This window comes from Daucus carota, chromosome 7 (assembly GCF_001625215.2).
Source record: "Daucus carota subsp. sativus chromosome 7, DH1 v3.0, whole genome shotgun sequence".
In the NCBI taxonomy this organism is placed as follows: Eukaryota; Viridiplantae; Streptophyta; class Magnoliopsida; order Apiales; family Apiaceae; genus Daucus; species Daucus carota.
Window position 1 is genome coordinate 24,516,971 of NC_030387.2, and position 22,262 is coordinate 24,539,232.

The 22,262-nt window shown below is 33.0% G+C and overlaps 1 protein-coding gene across 2 annotated transcripts; it reads right to left on the reverse strand.

The window, feature by feature from the left end:
* Positions 1-6,646: 6,646 nt before the first annotated feature.
* Positions 6,647-10,898, reverse strand: LOC108193225 (uncharacterized). 2 transcript variants are annotated; one of them, XM_017359801.2, is made up of 9 exons: positions 10,817-10,898; positions 10,645-10,690; positions 10,491-10,562; positions 10,066-10,155; positions 9,739-9,840; positions 8,511-8,615; positions 7,974-8,046; positions 7,667-7,898; positions 6,647-6,964 (listed from the first exon to the last, which is right to left on the reverse strand). In XM_017359801.2, the coding sequence occupies exons 2-9, from the start codon at positions 10,674-10,676 to the stop codon at positions 6,828-6,830; spliced, it is 843 nt and encodes a 280-aa protein (XP_017215290.1). In that variant the 5' UTR covers positions 10,677-10,690; positions 10,817-10,898; the 3' UTR covers positions 6,647-6,827. The 2 variants fall into 2 exon arrangements, with proteins under 2 accessions (XP_017215290.1, XP_063937893.1); XM_064081823.1 differs by having other exon boundaries at positions 10,871-10,893.
* Positions 10,899-22,262: the final 11,364 nt, after the last annotated feature.

Below are 22,262 nucleotides of genomic sequence, written 5' to 3' on the forward strand. Positions count from 1 at the left end.
TTTCTTATTTATTTTGGTAAAATACGTACTAATGAATAATATTTAATTAGTGATTATACCTTATTTTTTATTAAAATTTTTTTTGAGTTGATTATGAAATTTGTATAATATTTTTTATTATAAGAAACCGAAAAAAACCGTAACCAAACCGACGATTAACCGAACCGAAAAAACCGTTTGAAACGGTTCGGTAACGGTTTTAAGGTAGAAACCGAACCGAACCGACATGTACGGTTCGATAACGGTTTTAGCTAAAAACCGAGCCGAACCGACCCGTGCACACCCCTAATTGGCACGGTCCCTGTATTATTGAAGTTTTAGGAAGAAAGGCGTGGACAACATTGATGGACTAATTTAACGGGACTCATATACAGAAACAACAGTCGCTGCAGGGCAACACCAACCAACAAAGAATTCAACAAAAATTAACATAGCACGGCGTCAAGTACAATCTTCTGAAAATCACCGATTAATTATCCGATTAATTGTTATAAAGCCAGCTGCTGATTTGATTTTTTTAAACCCGATTACCAATATATTTTTATAGAATTAATATAATAAGCTTAATAAATTAAATATTATTATATCAATTAAATATATCTAATTAATGTCTCAATGATTGTCATCTCCAACTATACATACCCTTTAGCTAAAAAATGAGTTGTCATTCCAAATATAAAAAATTTAGTCAACCTGTTGAAAAAATCATACTCCAACCACGTGAACCTGTTGTCTATAATTTTAGCCAACCTCCTATGGATGGCTATATTTGTCGAACCTCTACAGGTTTGTAAGAAATCTGTAGAATGATTGCACATCATTTATTATCATATTAAACTGATATATTCTATTTAACAAACTAAAATATTAATAATATTCTATTTTTAAATTGTAGCCAACCAATATAGCCAATACCATTGAAGTACAATGTCTTACAGGTTCAGCAAATTTTACATAATATCTTACAGGTTCAATTTAGCCAACAATTATAGCCAACGCCGTTGGAGATGCTCTAAGACATTATGTAAAATTTGCCGAACCTGTAAGACATTGTGCTTCAATGGTATTGGCTATATTAGTTGGCTATATTTTAAAAATAGTGTGTTATTAATATTTAGATTGTTATAAATAGAATATATCAGTTTAATATGTTAATAAATAATATGTAATCAGTGGGAAGGAGGAAAATAAATTGCGGGAGATGACGTGAAATTCGCTACAGATCTGTAGCGGATCGACAAATATAGTCATCCACAGGGGGATGATTATAATTATACACAAGGGTTTGATGTGGTTGGAGTTCTATTGTTTGTGAACATTGACTATAAAATTTAATTTTAGAAAACCACATGGATTTTTAACTTAGGACTTGTGAGGGTCGGAGATAGCTCTAATCGACTCATATATAACATATATAGCAAGTGTTGTTGCTGTGATGATATATGAAAGAAACAGGAGCACAAATCTATACTATGTGGCTGTTTGGCGGGGCTTTTAAGCCCCGCTTCTGGACTTTTAAGTTAGAAGCACTTATTTCGTATCGTTTGTGTAAAAAGTCGAGAAGTACTTATAAAAAGCTACGATTCCTAGCTTTTGTTTCATGACTTCTGCTTTTTTCCCAAACACTTTAATCACTTATAAGTCTTAACTAACTTCTAACTTCTACTTCACTTTTTTATTTTAAGCAAGAAGCACTTATTTTAAGCTCACCCAAACGGCCCCTATACTATAATAAGCCAACATGGGTATAATTTGTAATCCAAAGTTTTAGTTATATTTTTTGGTTTGTCACTCTCCTTTTGGTGCTACAAGTCTACAAATGTGGAGTCTATTAGTATTATAAACAGTTTCAAATACTAAAAACACTCATAACAATACATTATCTTATAATATTTCTTAAAAAAAATTATAATGATGTTATAAATAAAATTATAAATATACAATTTTGAATATCTTTTTTTAACAAGAACCTTCATATAACTATTTTTAACTTTAACTTTATATAACCCTTTCTAAATCTAATCTTAAAAATTATTGTTTTAAAAAAAACCAAGATTACAAAATTACGTTGAAATTCGATTGATTAGATTACTGAATCTTTCAAAGCTATTACACGATCGGCTATGTTTGGAAAAGATTAGAATTTTCTGATTTTTTTTATTTTTAAATCTTGTGTACTAAATTCGGATTAATTAAATTATATTATTCAACTGATTACATTTTCTCCCGATTACTTAAAAATGGACAAACCCTAATATATATATATATATATATATATATATATATATATATATATATATATATATTAGGGTTTGTCCATTTTTAAGTAATCGGGAGAAAATATAGTCAGTTGAATAATATAATTTAATTAAAATTCAATCTATTAATACTAAAATACTAATAAAATGATGTTAAAATTTAAATTATAAATAATAAATTACGAAATTACGAACTATATACCCGCCCGTGCTTCGCACGGGTTAAAAGGCTAGTAAACAGTAAAAGAGGAATGTGTTTGTAGAAATTTAACGCTACGACTTTCCTCGAGCAGAAAACAAGCCTTAAAATAGTACTTCTATTACTAACATTTATAAGGCCCGAATATATTACGGCTAACATAAGGAGGTTGTAACACCAAACCATAATCCAATCACTCAGATTGTTGGATAAACTAAAGCTATATTGTCTGCTAGAGTACTCCCTCTGTTCTTCTCATTTTTTTACCGCTACTAATTTGGGATGTCTCTCTCATTTCTTCAAGTTACTATAAATAGTAAGTTTTTCTCATCATTACACCCACTATCTTCCTCTACTACATGGTTGTCACGTCGATGAGTCGAGGCGAGTCGATGGACCTCCGTCTAATCGACTAGTCGACTAGTCGTTGACAAGTCGTAGACTAGTCGACAAAAAAAATATTATTATAAATTAAAAATAATATATATATATATATATATATATATATATATATATAGACACACACACACATATATATCATGTAAATTAGATTTTTAAGTTCTAACACCCTCCACAATGTTTTATTTCAGATTCTAAGGAATTAAGAATCAGAAACTTAAAGAGAATGATGGAAAAGCGAAAAGAGTTAACAAATAACAATAAAACAAAGTAAAATATGTAACAACTGATATATAACAATTGTGTGATACTGTGATCTGATGTGGTAGTGCAAATTGCAGAAAAACAGAGCAGAAAATATAATCAGAGAAAACCAAAGCAGGAAATTTAGCAGCTCGACTAGTCGACTAGTCGACCGCTTAGTCGACTAGTCGACCGAAATATCAACATTCAGCTAGTCGACAAGTTGAGTCGACATCCATTCACCGCTTAGTCGACTAGTCGTCGACTAGTCGCGACTAGTCGACCGACATGACAACCATGCTCTACTATATCATATTTAACAATAAAAACTACTATTACACCTACTACTTTCCTCCACTATCTCAAATCTATTATTAAATATTGATAGGTCACTGAAATTACACACCTAGAGGGGGGTGAATAGGTGTTATGGCTAATATGACCGATTTTTAATTGTTACCGAATAGTTAAACTGTCACAGACAGCTTGCTATTAATTTCAGAGTAAACAGTCAGCTAGCTAACAATGCAGATGCAATGCAAAACAGATATAATCAGTAAGCTAGCAACACAGAGAATTTTAGCCAGGTTCGATCCCTAACCCTAATGGTCTACGTCCTAGTCCCCTACCAACTGGTAAGAGATTATATTATTAATCAATAATGTTAACAATTACAATGATTCAATAATATAACTCCCTTTAACCCTTGTTCCTGTTATCAGCTTGCTGAAACCCCTGAACCACGAACCAAAAGCTCTCCAAGACCTATACTTCCCAAGTATACTCTTCTAGCTAACTAGTCTCCTTGTTCCCTTGTTTCACAAGCTGGATACACAGCAACAAACCTTTACACTTTGAACAATACTGTATTGTATGAGTGTAATACAACCGAAACTATGAACTCGATATAGATATATATTCAAATATAAGTACTAGAGCTCAAGTGAAGATTTTGCAATGTAAGTATGTTGTATTTCAGAAAGCTTGAAGTGTGTTCTTTTTTCAAAACAGAAACAACACTCAAGTATTTATACAACCATTCCAACGGTCATAATCCAACAAATTATCCAACGTTCTTGGCTTAACAACCTCACGTTTAATTTGCTTGAATAATGAACGTTTGAACAATGTATATTTTACTGAGTAAAAGCATAAAGACGTTTGAAACAACTCAGTAAACGTTTATATAAAAATTACAGTTTGAAATCAAATAGGAGTAGTCAAAGATAAGATCGAGTAAGAGATAAAAACTCCTATAAGTTAGGAAATCGTTTTTGTTTGAAATTCTGATTAAAAACTGAGCTCTAATATTTATATAAGTCATATATAAATATTAAAGTCCTTACAAATCGATTCCTAATAAATTTCCTTGCTTTTCGACTTTGATCTTTATCCATTTGTTATTCTGTTCACGCTGTGAGCTTGCTGATAAGCCTGGATAATAACCTGTAAGCTTGCTGACAGTTGAACATAATACTAAAACATATCAAGCTGTTAGCACATGTATATATAACTTTGATAGCTCGCTAAGAAGCACCAGTTTTATGCTATTAGCTTGCTGGCAGTGTGATCATCAAAACCTTGAGAGTATCAATCTCCCCCTTTTTGATAATTACACCATATTTAGGAAAAGTAATTAAACTCCTCCTGAATACAGCAATCTAATATCATGAAACTAAACAAATATATCACTTAAGCATATAAACCAGATATAACAAGTAAGAACAATTATGCATTGTAAAAGTTATATCAAACAAGTTATGCAAACAGAATAAATAAACCAAGTACTTGCATAGATAAGCAATCTGACCAGGATAAACCACCTGGATACGTATAAGCATTCAAAACAAATCCCTACTCAGGATAAACCACCTGAGATCCAATCAAATTCAACAACTCAAACGAACTTAGTCTTAAAACACAAACACATAGGGCCAATAGTACTTAAGCAGGATAAACACACACTTAAGCAAAAGTTTTATTTTCCTAAAGTTTCTCCCCCTTAATCATTAAAAAGAAGAAAATTTAAGGCTCGTCATTGTCCACGGCCTTCTCCTTATCAGAACCCAGCTTCTTCGCAATTTCCACAGCAGCAAGAGCTTCTGCCACCATCACATTCCCAGCTGCATCCTTTGAGACAGTTCCAGCAGCTTCCTGAAGAGCATCCATTGCTGTTCGTGGCCTAGGACTATCAGTTGCATCGTCCTCAGAAGTGAAGGTGAACTTCACATCGGAAGAACCGCCAGAACTAAACATCCTCCTACGAAGCTCATAAGCAAAGCTCCCAGAGCTACACTTTTCAAGAGAATTCCCAGTTTTTCCTCCAAAAACAATGTCTTTCCAGAACTGGAACTGATTAGCAAGCTCTTCCATCTGTTCAGATAGCTGCTTTTGACCATCCACCAGCTGACGATGATTTGCACGAAGTTCATCCATAAAATCCAAAATTTCTTTTGCAGAAATACCCAGATCAACGCAACTGCCAGATATAGGCTGAACTGAAGGTGGAGGTGGAACCTCTACAACAGATAAAGTCCCATCTTTCTCAAGCTTCAGATTGGACTGAGTGAGACACTTAGCATCAAGAAATTCTTTAGCCTGGACACTCTCAACTCCATCAAAACCAACTCCAAACCACTCGAAAATTCGAGTCAACAACAACCCATAAGGCAATCCAGTGTTGGACTTGCCCTCTATAGCCCCAATCATATTTTTCAGAATCAAATCCCCAATATCAAAAGACTTCCCAGATAATAACATAGATACTACAATCACATCCTGAGCAGATAAATTTGACCTAGTACCCAACCTAGGACATAAATTATCAATAGAAACTCGAAACAGAGCATCTATAGGGTATAAAATGTCATAAAGTCATATTTAATTTTTTGAAAAACAACGATATTATCATAATATAGCAGTATAATATAATATCATAACAGTATAATATGAGTTTTTATATGAAGATAAATTTGACCTAGTACCCAACCTAGGACATAAATTATCAATAGAAACTCGAAACAGAGCATCTATAGGGTATAAAATGTCATAAAGTCATATTTAATTTTTTGAAAAACAACGATATTATCATAATATAGCAGTATAATATAATATCATAACAGTATAATATGAGTTTTTATATGAAGGCACGCTAATATGAGTATACTATAGGGTATAAAATGTATAATTTTTTTTTGTCAGGCTGCATGAAAGGTTGTATAATATGTTGGTTATCTATAATTAACAAAATATTATTTAAAATTAGATTAATTAATCTAATTGCGATAACGAGTTAGATTATTCAGACTCATTTACCGCATATTAAAGTAGTAACAATCCGAAGGCTTCTTAAAAAATATATAGATTTATTTAAACAAAAAGATAATTGAGAAATTTTTCCACGAGACATTCAAGAAGCTGAAGTCTGACATTTTTAGCCGTGCAAATATGATTATTTAACAAAAATTTAAAGTAATCTGATATTTAAAGTAATATGATTAATGCAAACATAAAAATAAAGAAATGGAGAATATAGGCAAAAAGAAGCTTAATCTCAATAGGCAGATTAAAACACCAATAAATATAGAGATATATAAGTTAAGTCTATCAACTGCCACATGCAATTTACACATGAACAAAGACAACAGGTCTTAGACTCAGACTCAGCTCAATAAGTTAAAGACCGATAAAGTTAAGTTTTCAAAAGGTCATAGTTTCAACCAATGGTTCTAATCTCGTTTCATACGCCATGGTGGATGACCACATACCCGTTTCTCTTTATGCCAGGGTGGACGACCAACACAATATCCATCAGAAGGATGAAGTTTCTGACCAATTGGGCAAAAAATACAACCATGGTTGAATCCTGCATCAAGTGCGTAGTCAATATTATATAACTAGATCATTCCGACGTACTCATTATCATAAATTCAACACAACATGCAAAAGATTTAAGCATATATGATATATTATGTGATGGAAAAAGTAGAAAACTTAACGAGAGAAAAGTAATATGGAGACTAAAACATATGGAATATTAATCAGTTATTAATGTCTATATTATTTATATTTTCAGACCATGTTTGTTGGAAAGGATTATAATCACGGGATAACTACAGTATTTTCTTTAAATTTAAGGGATTATAATCCCATGAGCCATGAGATTGTATTTCAATCACTTTTTTCGACAAATTTTCATCATATTATAATCAATTCTCTCACAACATATTATAATCACATAGAGATGGATAAAAACAATAAATGAGATATGAACTCATCAGATTATAAAACCTTAAAATTGAGATAAATAGTGTAATAATCCAGGTATTATAATCCTTCCAAACAAACATGGATCGAGGGTGCTTACAAGTTTTTGCTTGACGGTGAAGATACATTAGTTTAACATGGATTGTGATTTCGATGTCATCTAGTAACTTTTTATCTATATAGCTAAACAAAAGTTAATTATCTTAGTATTACACGGTTACCAATATATACATGATATATTTTTATGTTTTGTTTGTGCAGAAATAATATGAAAGTTGCTTGATTGTAATATGCGCCTTACCAGGATCATCGCTAGGCTGAAATGTAGAACAGTACGTGACATGAGTTCTCCCTGAATCTTGATCTCTAAAGAGTTCACCAAAGAAGTGTGTTGGAGAGATATTCGAGTCAGCTTCCCTTGGTTTAGCAATGAAGCTTACATGAAACCATAGGTGGGCGCACTCAGAGTCAGGGTGTTGTAAGCTTAAATGACTGGTATATAAGACTCTCAGAATCTCAAACTCAGCATCATCCTAAACAACAGGTGAAATTAGAAATGTTGGAGCACAAGTGGTTGAAATAAATATGAAAGCGAGCAAACAGGATACCTGGCTCTTTTCATAGAACTCCAAAGCCATCTTTGCATGCTGAAGATGCAGTTGCTCCCGGAATTCAGCTAGGCTGTTTTCCCCGAAAAATTGTTTTATAAATCACAATAACAGCTGAACAGAAGCTAGTAACAACTTAAAAAATAATGTAAAATTTTAAGTATTCTTAGGCACCTCAGGATTTATCTGATGCTAGAAGCTGTAGTTTCTCTTTTATTTTTACCACTTGTGATTGCAAAAGTACAAATACAGATAAATCTATTGAAGGAATATGCCACAAAGTTTCTATCAACTACTCATGATTTGGTTCATTCCCAAATGACTCGATATGACAGATCAAATTCTGTCAAAAACGGATGTTGAGATAGGGACAATATTTGAAACCCTAACTATTAATGAAGCAATTAATTATACATTAAAAACTCCTGCTACAGGCCTTGTAACAGATAAGTAATTCATTTGTAATCATGCCATGGAATTTATTTCCAAACCCTAACAATTAGTGAAGCAAAATTAAATATAAATTAGAAAAATTACCAAGATAAACCTCTCTTATGCTTGACTCTCTTGCGCTTGACTTGGCGATGCTCCGACCCTCCAGCAATCTCTCCTTTAGAGGAGGCATCAGTAAATCTTTGCAACCTTTAATTGCACAGCAACAAATGAAATGAAGAGGCAAAAATTATGAGGAATATATAAAGCAAAAGCTTTTCAGAACACAAGAAGATGATAACGTCAAACACTACAACAGAGTCATGCTAAAGGGTTACAACCATAGATACAAGGAAACGGGTACGCTGCCACGAACCGCGATCTAGATCGTTCGTACCCGATACGGTCGGAAACGCGAACGGAAACGTTCAGATCGCCGGAAGTGACGACCCGCAAGAACACACTTCATTCTTGTTTTGAACAATAGATCCATGTCTATGTCATATGATAAGTAATTTATTTTATCAATAAATGTGTACTTTTATTTGTTATTCAATATCTTTTTCTTTATAAAAAATTATAAATGTATAAATTATCAACTAAAATTGTATATTATAATGGAATTTATATATATGATTATAGAATTCTTTTTAAAAGGACCAATCGTACCCATACGTTCCATCGTACCTATACGTTCCATCGTACCAGATTCACTAAAACTAATGTTCCACGTACCCGATTTCGTTCCCCATTTCGAATCGAACCCAGTCCTATGTAACTATGGTTACAACAACAAGGTCTACTTGACGACAGCTTGGGGAGTAATTTTTCACATTGTTACCAATCATTATTTATTAACTAATCAGGAATTCATCTTTAGTCGGACCTTGGTATTTGATTCGCGAAAAACCAAAAAAATTACAATTAGTGAAGCAGAATTAATTATAAATTAGAAACTCTCTTATGCTTGACTTGGTGTCACTAGTAGCCTCTTTGAGCAGCGTCAGTTTTCTCTGGTCCCTTTAATTGCAGAACAAAGCAAATAAAAAGCAGAGACTGGTGATAAAGATGTTATGTGAAAGCTATTAAAAGCAGAAGAATAGGAAGAAGATATCAATCCCTACAACCAATTCATACCCAAAAAAAAAAAAGAAGCAAGGAGGTCTAACTGGCATTAATTCTCAAGTAAAAAATTCACAATGTTATCAATAAATATTATCAAGCAGGTGAGGATTACATCTGCAATCAGGCTACTTCTGCTGCATTTGAATCACAAAAGATCCAAAGCCCTACAAATACGGTGAAGCAATTGGTTATAGATTAGAAACTTTACCCAGAGAAAGACTCCTCCTTGACTCTTCTCTTGCGCTTGACTTGGTGACGGTCGGAGCCTCCAGCCATATCTCCTAGAGAGACATCAGTTCCTTTTTCCAACCTTGGATTGAAGAACAAAGAAAATTGTAAAGCAGAAGCAAAAAACAACAAAACCTACAAGGCCACAACCAAGTCACAACAGAGATAGATGTATATCTAAAAGGCAAGTGGTGGCAAAAATTGAAATGCATATAAAGGGGAATAGATAGCAATTGCTGGAAGCAGTAGATATGGTCAAGACACGATTTTGATTTGAAACACTAAAGATCAAAAGTTGAAATTTAACCTAGCGGCATGCTTTTTCTTCTTCTTCTTCTTCTTGTTGAAGCTCTTACACTCAGAGCTTCCTTGTGATGCATCGACTCCTCCTTCCACCCTTCAAATTGCAGGGCAGAACAGTAATGGTCAGAACAACAATAAGGTCAAATTCACCAAGTACATGAGTAGAAGCAATTATTAGATTTATAAATTAAACAATTTACCAAGAGACAGACTCAGCATCAGTTCCTATTAACCTTAAATTGAAAGAACAAAAAAAGACTTACAGTAAAACCTCGATAAATTTTTATTCATTAATCAAGGTTATTCATTTATCGAGATAAAAAATACATTGTCTCTATTATGTTAGGACTAATAAAATTATTCATTTGGCGAGGTTATTATTTTATACGATATTCATTTATCGAGTATCCACTGAACAATCAGTTTTACCTAGAGGCGCTATGCTTCATCTTCTTCTTATCGACTCTCTTGCGCTTGACTTCGGGGCTTCCTCTTTTCACCCTTGAATTGCAGAGTAGAACAGTTAGTTCAATTGAAGAAAAGCTTTTGAAAACACATGAAATCAAATTAAAGCAAAGCATACGATTTCTCTTGTTCAGATTCACTTCCTTCCATCTCCCAATTTTAGCCTATAGATATCAGAGGGGAAAACAAAACCCGTTGTCTTAAGTTTTGATTCTAGGGTTAATTAAAACTACAGACACAAAAAAAATACAATAATTCAACACGAATCAAATCTATATGAAAATACGTACTTAAAACATATGCATAAACATAACCGGAGGGAGAAAGAGCGATCTGGGAGATACCTATGTCCAACCTTAACTTTAAGTCCCAGGGCGGTTTAAAATTAAAAAAAATTGGTAAATAATTTAAAATCAGAAATTAATTTGGAGTATCTTTTTCAGTGATTTAATTATTATTTTTTAATAAAAATTATCTGTTAGTCATAATCTACTTATAAATTAATTTTATTTTTTACTTTTAATAACCATTAAATCATTGATAAGTCAAAATTACTCAGATATTTTTAAACTCCCAACTTATCACTAAAGTCATGTTAGATCATAACTCACGTCGAATTATAAGTCATAAATTTAGTCAAACGGACTCCTAATTGGAGAGAGTGAAAAGCAATATTGAACCAGAGAGATGAGAATGAGGTGACGAGGGAGCCTTTCTACCTAATGACAAGTGTGGTAGCAAAAAAAAAAGAAAAATTCCGAAATTGAATCGAAACTGGTAAACATTGGTAAAAATCGAACTGAAAAAACCATAGTCAAAATCGAAAATGACAAATTAAAAACTGAAAGATGTTTTGGGTTCCGTTCCGGTTTTTGTTAAAACCATACCGAACCGATTGTTTAAATAAATAAATAATTATATATATATATATATATATATATATATATATATATATATATATGGTCTTGCTCAAATGAGAACCAATCTTATAATAAGATATGAGATCTAATCTCAGCCACTCATTTAAATACATTGTATTCATCTTTCACCATTCATTTAATATTTTAATATTTCATCATCTTCAAATTCAACTACCTGTCACCTTCAACCACCACTGACCAGCGCCACCACTTTCGACGACCACCACCACCTCCGGCGACCACCAGAAAATCACCACCGGCAACCATAAAATCACCGCCAGAAAATAAAAAATCAACGGCAGAAAATTAAAATCACCTCCGTAAAAACAAAAATCACCACCTGAAAATGAGAAATCAACACCAGAAAACAAAAACCACCACCGTAAAAACAAAAATCATCACACCACCATCATCTACAAACAACCACCACCACCTCTATATCGAAAAAACCAACAACTACAAAACAAAATCACTATCGTAAAAACAAAAATCACCACAAAAAAATGAAAAGTCAACACCAATAAATAAGAGATTAACACCAGAAAATTAAAATCACCATCGTAAAAACAAAAATCACTACATAAGCAACACCACCGCCACTCATCACACCACCACGGTCAACATCTCCAGCGAACACAGCAGCGTGGCGGCGGCGAACGAAGGTAGGAGGTAGCAGATCCGCGCTTTTTGTCATCATTGGGACAAAACGCAGCGATGAAGTTAATGCCACCGCCGGAGTCGCCGGATGAGTGTTTGCGTATTAGCATGTTCGTGCCAACGCCAGAGTCGCCGGAGTGTGTTTAGACAACAGATCTGGTGTTATGGTGGAGAAAGAAAAGCATATGAGGTTGGCGTTGGGGAGATAAAGGAGAACGGAAAGAGTTGGGCTGCGGGGAGAGATAGGCGGCGGCGAGGTGTGGTGGGTTGATCGGAAGTGGTGGCTGAAGGGTAGGGGAAGAACAAGGTGGAGAGGTTAGAGATAGAGTTTATGGACAGTGAGAGAGACGGGAAAGGTGGGTGTGATGAGAGAGAGACAAAAGCGAGTGGTTAAGATTTAATAATATTTAAACTTTTAATGGCTGAGATTAGATCTCATATCTCATATAAGTTGGGGTTCTCATTTGAGCAAGACCCTATATATATATATATATATATGAGTAAGATCCTGGGAGAACTCATATTAAAAAACAAACATAAACATAAAGACCTTTTAGTGAACGAAACTGACCTTGTGTTATCCAAGAATTCGTCATGATCGGTTGCTATGGTTTCTTGATATATTTTTAGGTCTGCAGAACAATGATATTACACGTCGAAATAAAAACATACATACTGTATTTTTGGATTAGTCAGCCTGTAAGGTGGATACCATATTTAAAAAGATTTGCATATAATAAAGATTCCACTGTGTTCAAAAGTGCCCTTGGTTAGATGTTTATTCTAGATTTTGTGATTGAAAAAATATAAGACAATGAATAAATAATATCCAAAATATCAACGGCTTTAAAGAGATCTCTCGGTTCTCTTGATAGTAAGGTTCTCCCTCGAACCTTACTATATATATGTATGTATGTATGTATGTATGTATGTATGCTTGTGTGTATTGTACACTTGTATTAAAGTTTTTCCTTTTTCCTCGAGAATAATCTTAATCTTTTGTGCAATTTTTTTTAACTCTAGACTTGTTTTGGCATCTCCTGAAACTGCATCAAATGCAGATTATGGCGTAATTCTAGGTGTTATTGGACATGAGGTTTAAAGCTATGATTCTCGATGTTTCCCTCATCTATGTTGAAGATTTACAATTTATTTTCTTTGTTTTACAGTACTTCCACAACCGGACTAGAATCAGGTTAATTTCAACTGCACTATTGTCTTCCCCAGTTTGAAACATTTTTATTATCCTTAGAAGCCCTTATCTTCTGCCCTTCTTTATTATTATAATTCATCTTGACAAAAAATTTTAAATTGCAGTACATGTAATATCCTTAGAACCAAATTGTGTATGCCTATTTAAATCTTTGAATTACTAAGGAAAGAGTTAACACTGAGACAATAATTGACTATCCAGAGTGACATGTCGTGATTAGTTCCAACTGAGTCTAAAGGAAGGTCGTACTATTTCTCGTGACCAGACAGAATTATTTTTTAGGCCTCACTACATTCAGCTTCGTACCTTTACTATATGTGATTATCAAAATCCCAAATCTGATTGGCAGGAGTTTTCATAATGATATGGAAAGTCGTGCAGTAAAGCCGATTGTTGATGTTTCAAAGGTTCACACATATCAGTTCCCACAGGTATATGTTTTAAAACACTATCTCACACTTTTGATCTTTTTATGTGGGGTTCGTCTAGTGTGTGCCCATGGGCACATGCTAAGCACCAAATTCTATAAATTTGATGGATTTTTAGTGGTGTGGTTGGTGAATTTGCAGGGGGTCCACCATTATAAGAAAGAAGGAGCCAATCAAAATTCACCAAACTTATAGAATTTGGTGCTTAATGTGTGCCCACACTAGAAAAACCGTTTTATTGTGAGGTTAGTCTGCCAAATCTGCTACATTGGAGAGTGTCCTTGCAGTGAAACTGATGTACTAGGGGGCCTATATATTTATATGTATTAAAAATATAATGTTTTGATATGTTGGAATAAGATATCGGCATTGTCTGGTCTTAAATAAAAAATCTTGGATTTGTTGGATGTTGGTCCTATAGCTCATCCTGTACGACCTCATCTATTATATTTGTTATATGAGAACATGTTTTTTAATCCTAAGCAAATTTATTCAGCATGAAAAGACAGGTTTATCCCCTTCGGCCTATTGTAAGACTCTACACTAAATATATTTCATAAACAACACCTCCAAACAATAGGCCCGGGAATTGATCCTTGGAAATTTCAAGCTCATCTAAATGAGAATGCAATCCTGTCTGGGTCGCAAAATGCAGTATATCACTGTCGCTGCTGATATATCACAATTTACGCCTTCATCTTCATCATGGATAATATAACATGCACGCTAGCAACTAGCCTTGTGTAGGCAGGTATCTGTGAATCTGCTTTAGGCTGTGAAATTCTGTTCTTGTCCTTACCTTTTAACTTTGGTTATTGATGTTGGTATACTTTGTTGTCACATTGTTCACTCTCTTAATGTTTTATATGAGTATTATTTATACATCCATCTAGATTTGACAGAAGTAACCCTAGTTCAGTTTAGATATTTGTAGCGAGAGTTAGCAGTGTGAGGTAATCCGAGTCAAGCTTTTATTGCTTGCATTACTCAGACGAGTATAATCAGAGAAAATTCGCTCTGTTACTAGAATATGTGGAGATTAAGTCGTACCATTCAGTGGCTATTAAATAATTGTCTTTTATGTCAAAGTTAAGTCAATAGTGATGACATACTATGTGCGTACTCTCTGAATTATCTCACACAACAATGAGGCGTGTTTACAAAAAGTTTAATTGTTCGAGTCTCTGCTTATGATGAGCAAGAAACACTATATATCATGCAGCGAGTTCTGTAGTTCTATTGTAAATTATATTATGTATAACATTGAATAACAGATTTTTATATTTTATATTATCTTAATTTACAATTTAAATATAAATAATCATCTTTTTTATATCATATACATTAGTATAATATAATATCTAGGTATTATAATTAAGGGAAATTCTTAATGGTACACTCATAGAATTGGCTTTTATCAATGGTACCATCGCATTTTTGACTTCTACCAGTGGTACCCTCGTACTTTTAATTTACTCTTTATGGTATACTCGTGTATTTTTGATCTACTCTCTATTGAGTTCAGACTGTAAAATTGTATATTTGAAATCCTTGCGAAAACTTACATAAAATAGACCCTTAAATCATGTAAAACAAAGTCAAAACGAGTGAGATATTATTGACAAAGTTTGGTTATGAAGTTTGAATATATCTCGCTCATTTTGACATTGTTTTACATGATTTAAGTGTCTATTTTATGTAACTTTTCGCAAGGATTTCAAATATACAATTTGTTTTACAGTTTAAAATCAATAGAGAGTAAATTAAAAGTACACGAGGGTAGCATAGCGAGTAAATTAAAAGTACGAGCGTACCATCGGTAAAAGTCAAAAGTGCGATGGTACCATTGAGAAAAACCAATTATACGAGTGTACCATCAAGAATTTCCCTATAATTAATCTAGACACATAAAATTGTTTTCAAACTTTTTAAATATACAAACGAAAACCGTGAATTATATCAAAGTTTATATCAACATGAACTTTTATGATATTTATTTATTATATGTTAGTGGCATATAGAAATAGAGTAGAAAAATAGAAGGATTGAAATTTTTTAAATTGACAATAAAATTAAATTGACATTAAGGAGAGACAATATTATAAGTATACGAGAACTAATAATAAATGAGAAGAAACTCGAATGAAATGTTTAACCGTGAATTAAGCATAATTAATTTGAGGGACCATTTGGTTCAACTATGGAATATAGAATGAAATTCAGAAAGTGAAAAAGAAATCTCTCATATTATGTATTTTTCATAAAAAAAAATTTAATTGTATTATATAATTATTTGTGCTCATAAATCTTTGTATGTCCTATATATTTTTGTTGTGTTCTTTAATTTTAATAAAAAAATTCATTTATAAATTCTAAGATATTATGTTCGATAATTATTTATATGTGTTTGTGATATGTGTTTTTGTTAGTTAGGACCTAGGGAATTCAATTAAAGGTTATTGACAAATTTATTGTCTAGTGGTGTATGATTATATGATCTGCATTATGAAAATATTGTCCTTTCAAATGAGAACTCATGTTTTTCTGTTGAGTATTTCATATTTTAAAAGAAGAATGGACAACTTCGAATGCATAAAGTGGATACTGCAAAAAAGCTATAGAACAAATGGACACATACAACTTTTATGTAATGTTAGAACTGGTGACAGGTAGGGAAGCTGATGAGCATATAGAACCAGAGGAGTGAGGATACAGAAGTTAAATCAACCAAACTAATGGGCTATCGAAGTAGTTGATCCAAAGACCTTAAACTCTTTGTCCAGACAAATACTATTACGACCAACAGATATAGCGGTCAGATGCACAACTGTGACCAACGATGTGTGAGATTGTGAGAACTCTTTGCTTAAACTTCTCACCTTTCAGATATAGTGTTCCTACTTCTAGTAGAGTGTTTGATATGATATATACATAACTTTCGGACAATGACTAGAAAATTTTGCACTTTGTACATACACCTTATTTTCTGCATTTTGGTTATAGAATAGAATGTGTTTTGAGCCTGGGGACGAAACATAAATATGTAGTAAAATTGTGTCAGATTTGGCAGATTTGGCTTGAGGAGAAAAAAGGAACATGTAAAAGAATAATACTAGGACAGTAGGACTAATTAGGTGTAACTTTTGACTGCTATGGCCTGTGGATGTAACTTTGGCGACCGGATAATATTAGGACTGAATAAACAGAGATGAAACTATCAAAGATATCATTTGTTTTGAATAAATAAAGATGTAAATGTGGCTACGGGCCAATATCTGCTTTGAAGAAAGTTATCGGAGGAAAGTTGTAGTGTGAAAAAAAGGAAGACTCACGCTCCATGTCTTCTATTACAAGATCTATCAAAATTAGAATCGTCATTTATTTGTGCAAGGAGCTACTAAAAATTTATAAGTTATTAATATCATAAAGAGTCATATTTAACTTTTTGAAAGACAACGATAACAGTATAATATAATATCATAACAATATAATATGAGTGTTTATATGAGGGCACACTAATATGAGTATACTATAGGGTATAAAATGTATAATTTTTTTTTTGTCAGGCTGCATGAAAGGTTGTATAATATGTTGGTTATCTATAATTAACAAAATATTATTTAAAATTAGATTAATTAATCTAATTGCGATAACAAGTTAGATTATTCAGACTCATTCACCGCATATTAAAGTAGTAACAATCCGAAGGCTTCTTAAAAAATATATAGATTTATTTAAACAAAAAGATAATTGAGAAATTTTTCCACGAGACATTCAAAAAGCTGTGTTTCAAGAAGCTGAAGTCTCACATGCCCCATGTTGGGCTATTATTAATAGAATAGAATAGATAGATAGATTGAATAAAAACCAGACCGATGTTTTGCGTTCGGTTCCGGTTATTATCAGTTAAAACCGAACCAAGCCAATTAAATTAATAGTGAATTAAAAATTAAATAAAGAGTGACGTTAAAGTAACTAAAATAGATACCAAAAAGCAAGTCGAGTGTTTTGATTCGTGGTATTGATGTACATGCAAGGACGGTCCATTATATTGATGAGAATTGATTCAATTAACTAAAATAGATACCAAAAAGCAAGTCGAGTGTTTTGATTCGTGGTATTGATGTACATGCAAGGACGGTCCATTATATTGATGAGAATTGATTCAATCACAAAATGACAACTCAACTTTTGGAATATTTTTTGACACCTCTAGCATTATTTTTCAATACATGACATGTCTGTAAATCAAGACAAAAACCCGTGTCATTTGATCACGAATGTTCGTAATTCATATGCATACATCATCTTCTATCATCTTCTAGGATGTACTTTTTCTTAATTCGTTCGAAATGCACAGTAACATTTAATCTACTATCTACTCCCTCCGTCCCAAAATAGTTGTCACATTTGATTTTGTGCCGGTCAAATTGACTATAGTTTGACTGAAATTTATTAATATTTTATCAATTGAAAAAATAAAAAAAATATGTCAATGGAAATAACTTTTAATCTACTTTAATATATAATTTTCAGTTTTCCAAAATAATGAGTGATTGATTTATAATCTTTAGTCAAAACTTAATCAATTTGACCAATAAAAATAGAAATGTGACAACTATTTTGAGACGGAGGGAGTACTATATTTATTATACCCGAACAGGTCTTTTACCTGAGCAAATTTATTCAGCGTAAAAGACTTTTTAGTCCTTCTCAACACTGCTTGATATAATACCGAGGCAATTCATTTTACAATCTTCTCCTTCCGAACCTAATTCCAACCTGGCTCGTCTTGGCTTTCAAAATCAGCGATCATATTTCTCAGTTCATGCTCGGCTCCTTTAATCTTCCACCCACCCTGAATCACTGGTTCCATGATTAACAGAAGCGAATTTATCTGATTTGAAAATACAGCATCAGACCTTATTCCCCCTCTACGCAAACTAGGGGTTTTGGTTCACCGAGCAATCCCAGCCACTTCAGCCATATCCCCGTGCCAAATTGAGAGCGCAGAAAGCAACCATAAATACTGACTGCTCCGCGCCCCACTTCATTTTGGCTCAAGTTTGGCTTCAGCTTCATTCTGAATCCACGCCAACTTCATTGTGCTCAATTGGCGGCGCGCTCGGTGCATCAACAGGCCTTCTGTCTTTGGGCCAGGGCTTATGCGATGATGGTGATGATTGCGACGCACAATCAAGTGATCTTTGTATTTAATTATGATTTGCTATTTATTCCATAACTTTTAAGGTATGATTCCATTTTCGAGCACTCAAAGTGTTTGGTTTTAGTTCTAGTAGAATTTGTGCATTATTGAAACCTATTGTAGGATATACAAGTATGCAATGGTCTGATTTCTGTTTCTCGTTCATTTCCGTGTCTATCTCATTATTTGAGATCTGTTAATTCTTCATTTTGTGTGCCTTTTCTGTTTATATGTTCAGTTGTCGGCACTAGATGTGTGGATTTTTGTTTTTTTTTTGTGTGAATTGGGATTTAGTGTGATATGAATGTGTTGTTTTTGTATATGCGTCTGGTTGATTTGTGCGTGATTTATTCGTGTTGTAAATGTTAATTTGAGAACCAACTGGATTCAGAATTGTAAACCTTTAGGTTTGTATAGTTGTAAATGGTGATTTGGATGCAATTAGGTATTGATATGTATTTCAAACGGATTACTGATATGCATCTGAGGAAAGAGTCGTGAGACTTGGTTCTCATTTGACGTTGGTTTTCACCGGAACACAACAAATTATACGTTCACACACAAGCACGGAGACTGGCAGACACAAAAAGTAAACTAACGGACTCGGAAATATTGGTCTTTCCATTTGAGGGGGGAGTAGTTGATATAAACTTGTGTTCATACTTGCATCAGTTTGGAGTTGTTTTCACTCACAAGCTTACATGTGACTATGTGAGCTACTGCTATGTGTTAGTTCTTTCACATTCTAGTGATCATCACTACAGCACCTAAATTTATATTCAAGCCTTTTTATAAACTAATGACCAACCTTGGCCAGCCGTCTAATCTAAAATCTGTTACTGGAAAAGAATGAGTGAGCGTAAATACTTCTTAATTGTGCAAGGATCAATTGCAAATGAAATGTTATTAATGAGGTAGTATAGATGCAACTCTCTTCTGACAGGTAGTTCAGCAAGATGCTTTTCTCTGATAATTGTGACTGTACCTTAATTTTAATGTTTGGATTTGGTAATATTGATATGATCGTATTGTTAATAATCTTATTTTCTTTGTGAGTGGTACATTTTTAAATACATTTAGCTTTTTTAAAACTGGATTTCTTCCTCAATGCACCGGTTTATGATTATAGATCTGGTGGATTAGTGGCAGCTTAAAAAACATAGGAGCATAAGTTTTAAAGTGGGTTGGTTATGTGGTAACACACAGAACCATACTATCATAGCTTTTATAGGCGCCCCTCACAATAATGTGCAAACTTCCTCAACCATGTATTCATGTGAAGCCTTCCTTAATAATCTATTTCTAGAATTTCAACCAAAATAGCAATTATCAAGTAGAATTATACTCTTTTGGTTGCTAACACTTTATTGTTTGTTAATAATTATAAAAAATTATACCTAATTCCTCTAAAATTATTAAATAATTATGATCTTAGTATAATAATATAATTTGGATATTTACACGAGGCCCCTGCCTTGCACGGGTAGTATGGCTTAAGTAGAGAGGGTAGGAAGATAAAGCCACAATCTTAAGTTCCTTAAAAAAAAAGAGGCCATAATTTTATGGGACTGTCCCTGGCTAACCGCACTAGCACCATTCACTGAGGTTCATCCATTTTGAACAGAGTAAGATTATGAAATAGCTCAAACTTAAGCTTAACTTATTGGGTTTTATATCAAGTAGGCTACTCATCTCGCTGAAAAGTCTCAAGTAAAACATAGGTCTTCATGACGAGTCGATGACTCATTTAAAAGACTAAATCACTATAAAATATCCCTATGTTCTACTTAAGACTTTTTGGCGAGATGAATGGCCTACTTGATATAAAACTCTTAAATTATTACGCAAATGAGAGATCAAAAATCTTATCGAATCTTATCTAATCTTATAATAGTCAGTGTCAATTTGCACTTCCCTGAACCACGGTTCATAAAAGTTAGATATTATGAATCCCTAAAGCCAAGACGATAATACTTATAGATTTAGGGATAATCTATTCATAATGCTGAGTCAGGTTCAACCAATAAGAAGATAGATCGTATAATGTCATATATAAAAGGTGGGCACCATGAAGATCAGTAGATCTCGACGAGTGAATAAAAATTCTAAAAAGGACTAGATTAGACAGCTATACCAATGGTGATCATATACTGTGTTATTGAATTTTATAGTAGGTAGAGTGATACATATATTAAGAAAATTAAATATTTGTAAAAAATACATATATTAAGAAAATTAAATATTTAAAATTGTTTTCATGCATTTATTTTTTGTATATTGGAACTGATAGTGAAGGGGTAAATATGGAAAGATATGCATAAATATACATTGTAATTAGAATGAGACAACTATTTAGAGACAAAATTTTTCTGCAAATGTAACAACTAAAAAGGATGAAGGGAGTACCGTATTTAGATGGGAGATTCGGGAGCCAAAATTATTTAGAGTAACATTTTGATATACAATGGTTAAAATTTAAATATATCCTGGTGTCCTAAATAATATCACGTTCTTGTGAAATTTCGAATTTGGTTATATTTTTCTTAAATATTGAAACAGCTGGTTCATAGTTGGTTAATTTTATAAAAAATGAAGGTGGCATTTGTTGTATTTTTTATGGTTATAGACTTATAGCGTATATTTGTTATAGGTGAGTTTCTATTAGTTCTCATCACATTATTAATAATGGTCTTTTCCATGCACAAAAATCTCTATCAGTTAAAATTAAACTAAATAAAAGGTAGTCTTTAGGATGTGTCCCATGGACACATACTCGAAAGTCGAAAAACCATCCTAATTATAAGAATCACTGAATGCATTTATGTAAGTCCTAGGTTGCGATTGTATTTGATTAATCATTTATGTCTTTACCAAACTCGAAGAATCGTCGACATGATTTTTCTTAAAATATTTTAAATATATGTAAAAAAAATTAGAAAAAGTTAAATGGATCCGGATATCCGATCCGTGATCCGCGATCTTAATGGATTCGGATATGGATCGGCCTGTAAAAAATCCGGCCCCAATCCGAATCTGAATCCGAATTCGATAAAATAAACAGATATGGATATGGATTTAAGCTGATCCAATCCGAACCCGATCCGTTGACGGCCCTAACCTCACCCGATTACGAGTACCCTTGCCTAGTTCAACCAATGAAAGCAAACAAGGAGATGGATATGAACAATGATAATATTTTTTTTATTTGTTAGGCCACACCGGATATTTGATATTTGGATGTTATTATGGAGTATTTATGCTTCATTTGAAGTTATTATTCTATTATATTTTATTTAAATTATGATGTTGATG

What these genes read in the sequence shown, in the direction of transcription:
- LOC108193225 (XM_017359801.2), bottom strand. Translation starts at nt 10,676, where the DNA reads ATGGAAGGAAGTGAATCTGAACAAGAGAAATC. An exon ending in GAATCTGAACAAGAGAAATC is followed by an intron (nt 10,563 to 10,644) that starts GTATGCTTTGCT and finishes CTGCAATTCAAG; the next exon opens with GGTGAAAAGAGGAAGCCCCG. An exon ending in TCAGCCTAGCGATGATCCTG is followed by an intron (nt 6,965 to 7,666) that starts GTAAGGCGCATA and finishes CACTTGATGCAG; the next exon opens with GATTCAACCATGGTTGTATT.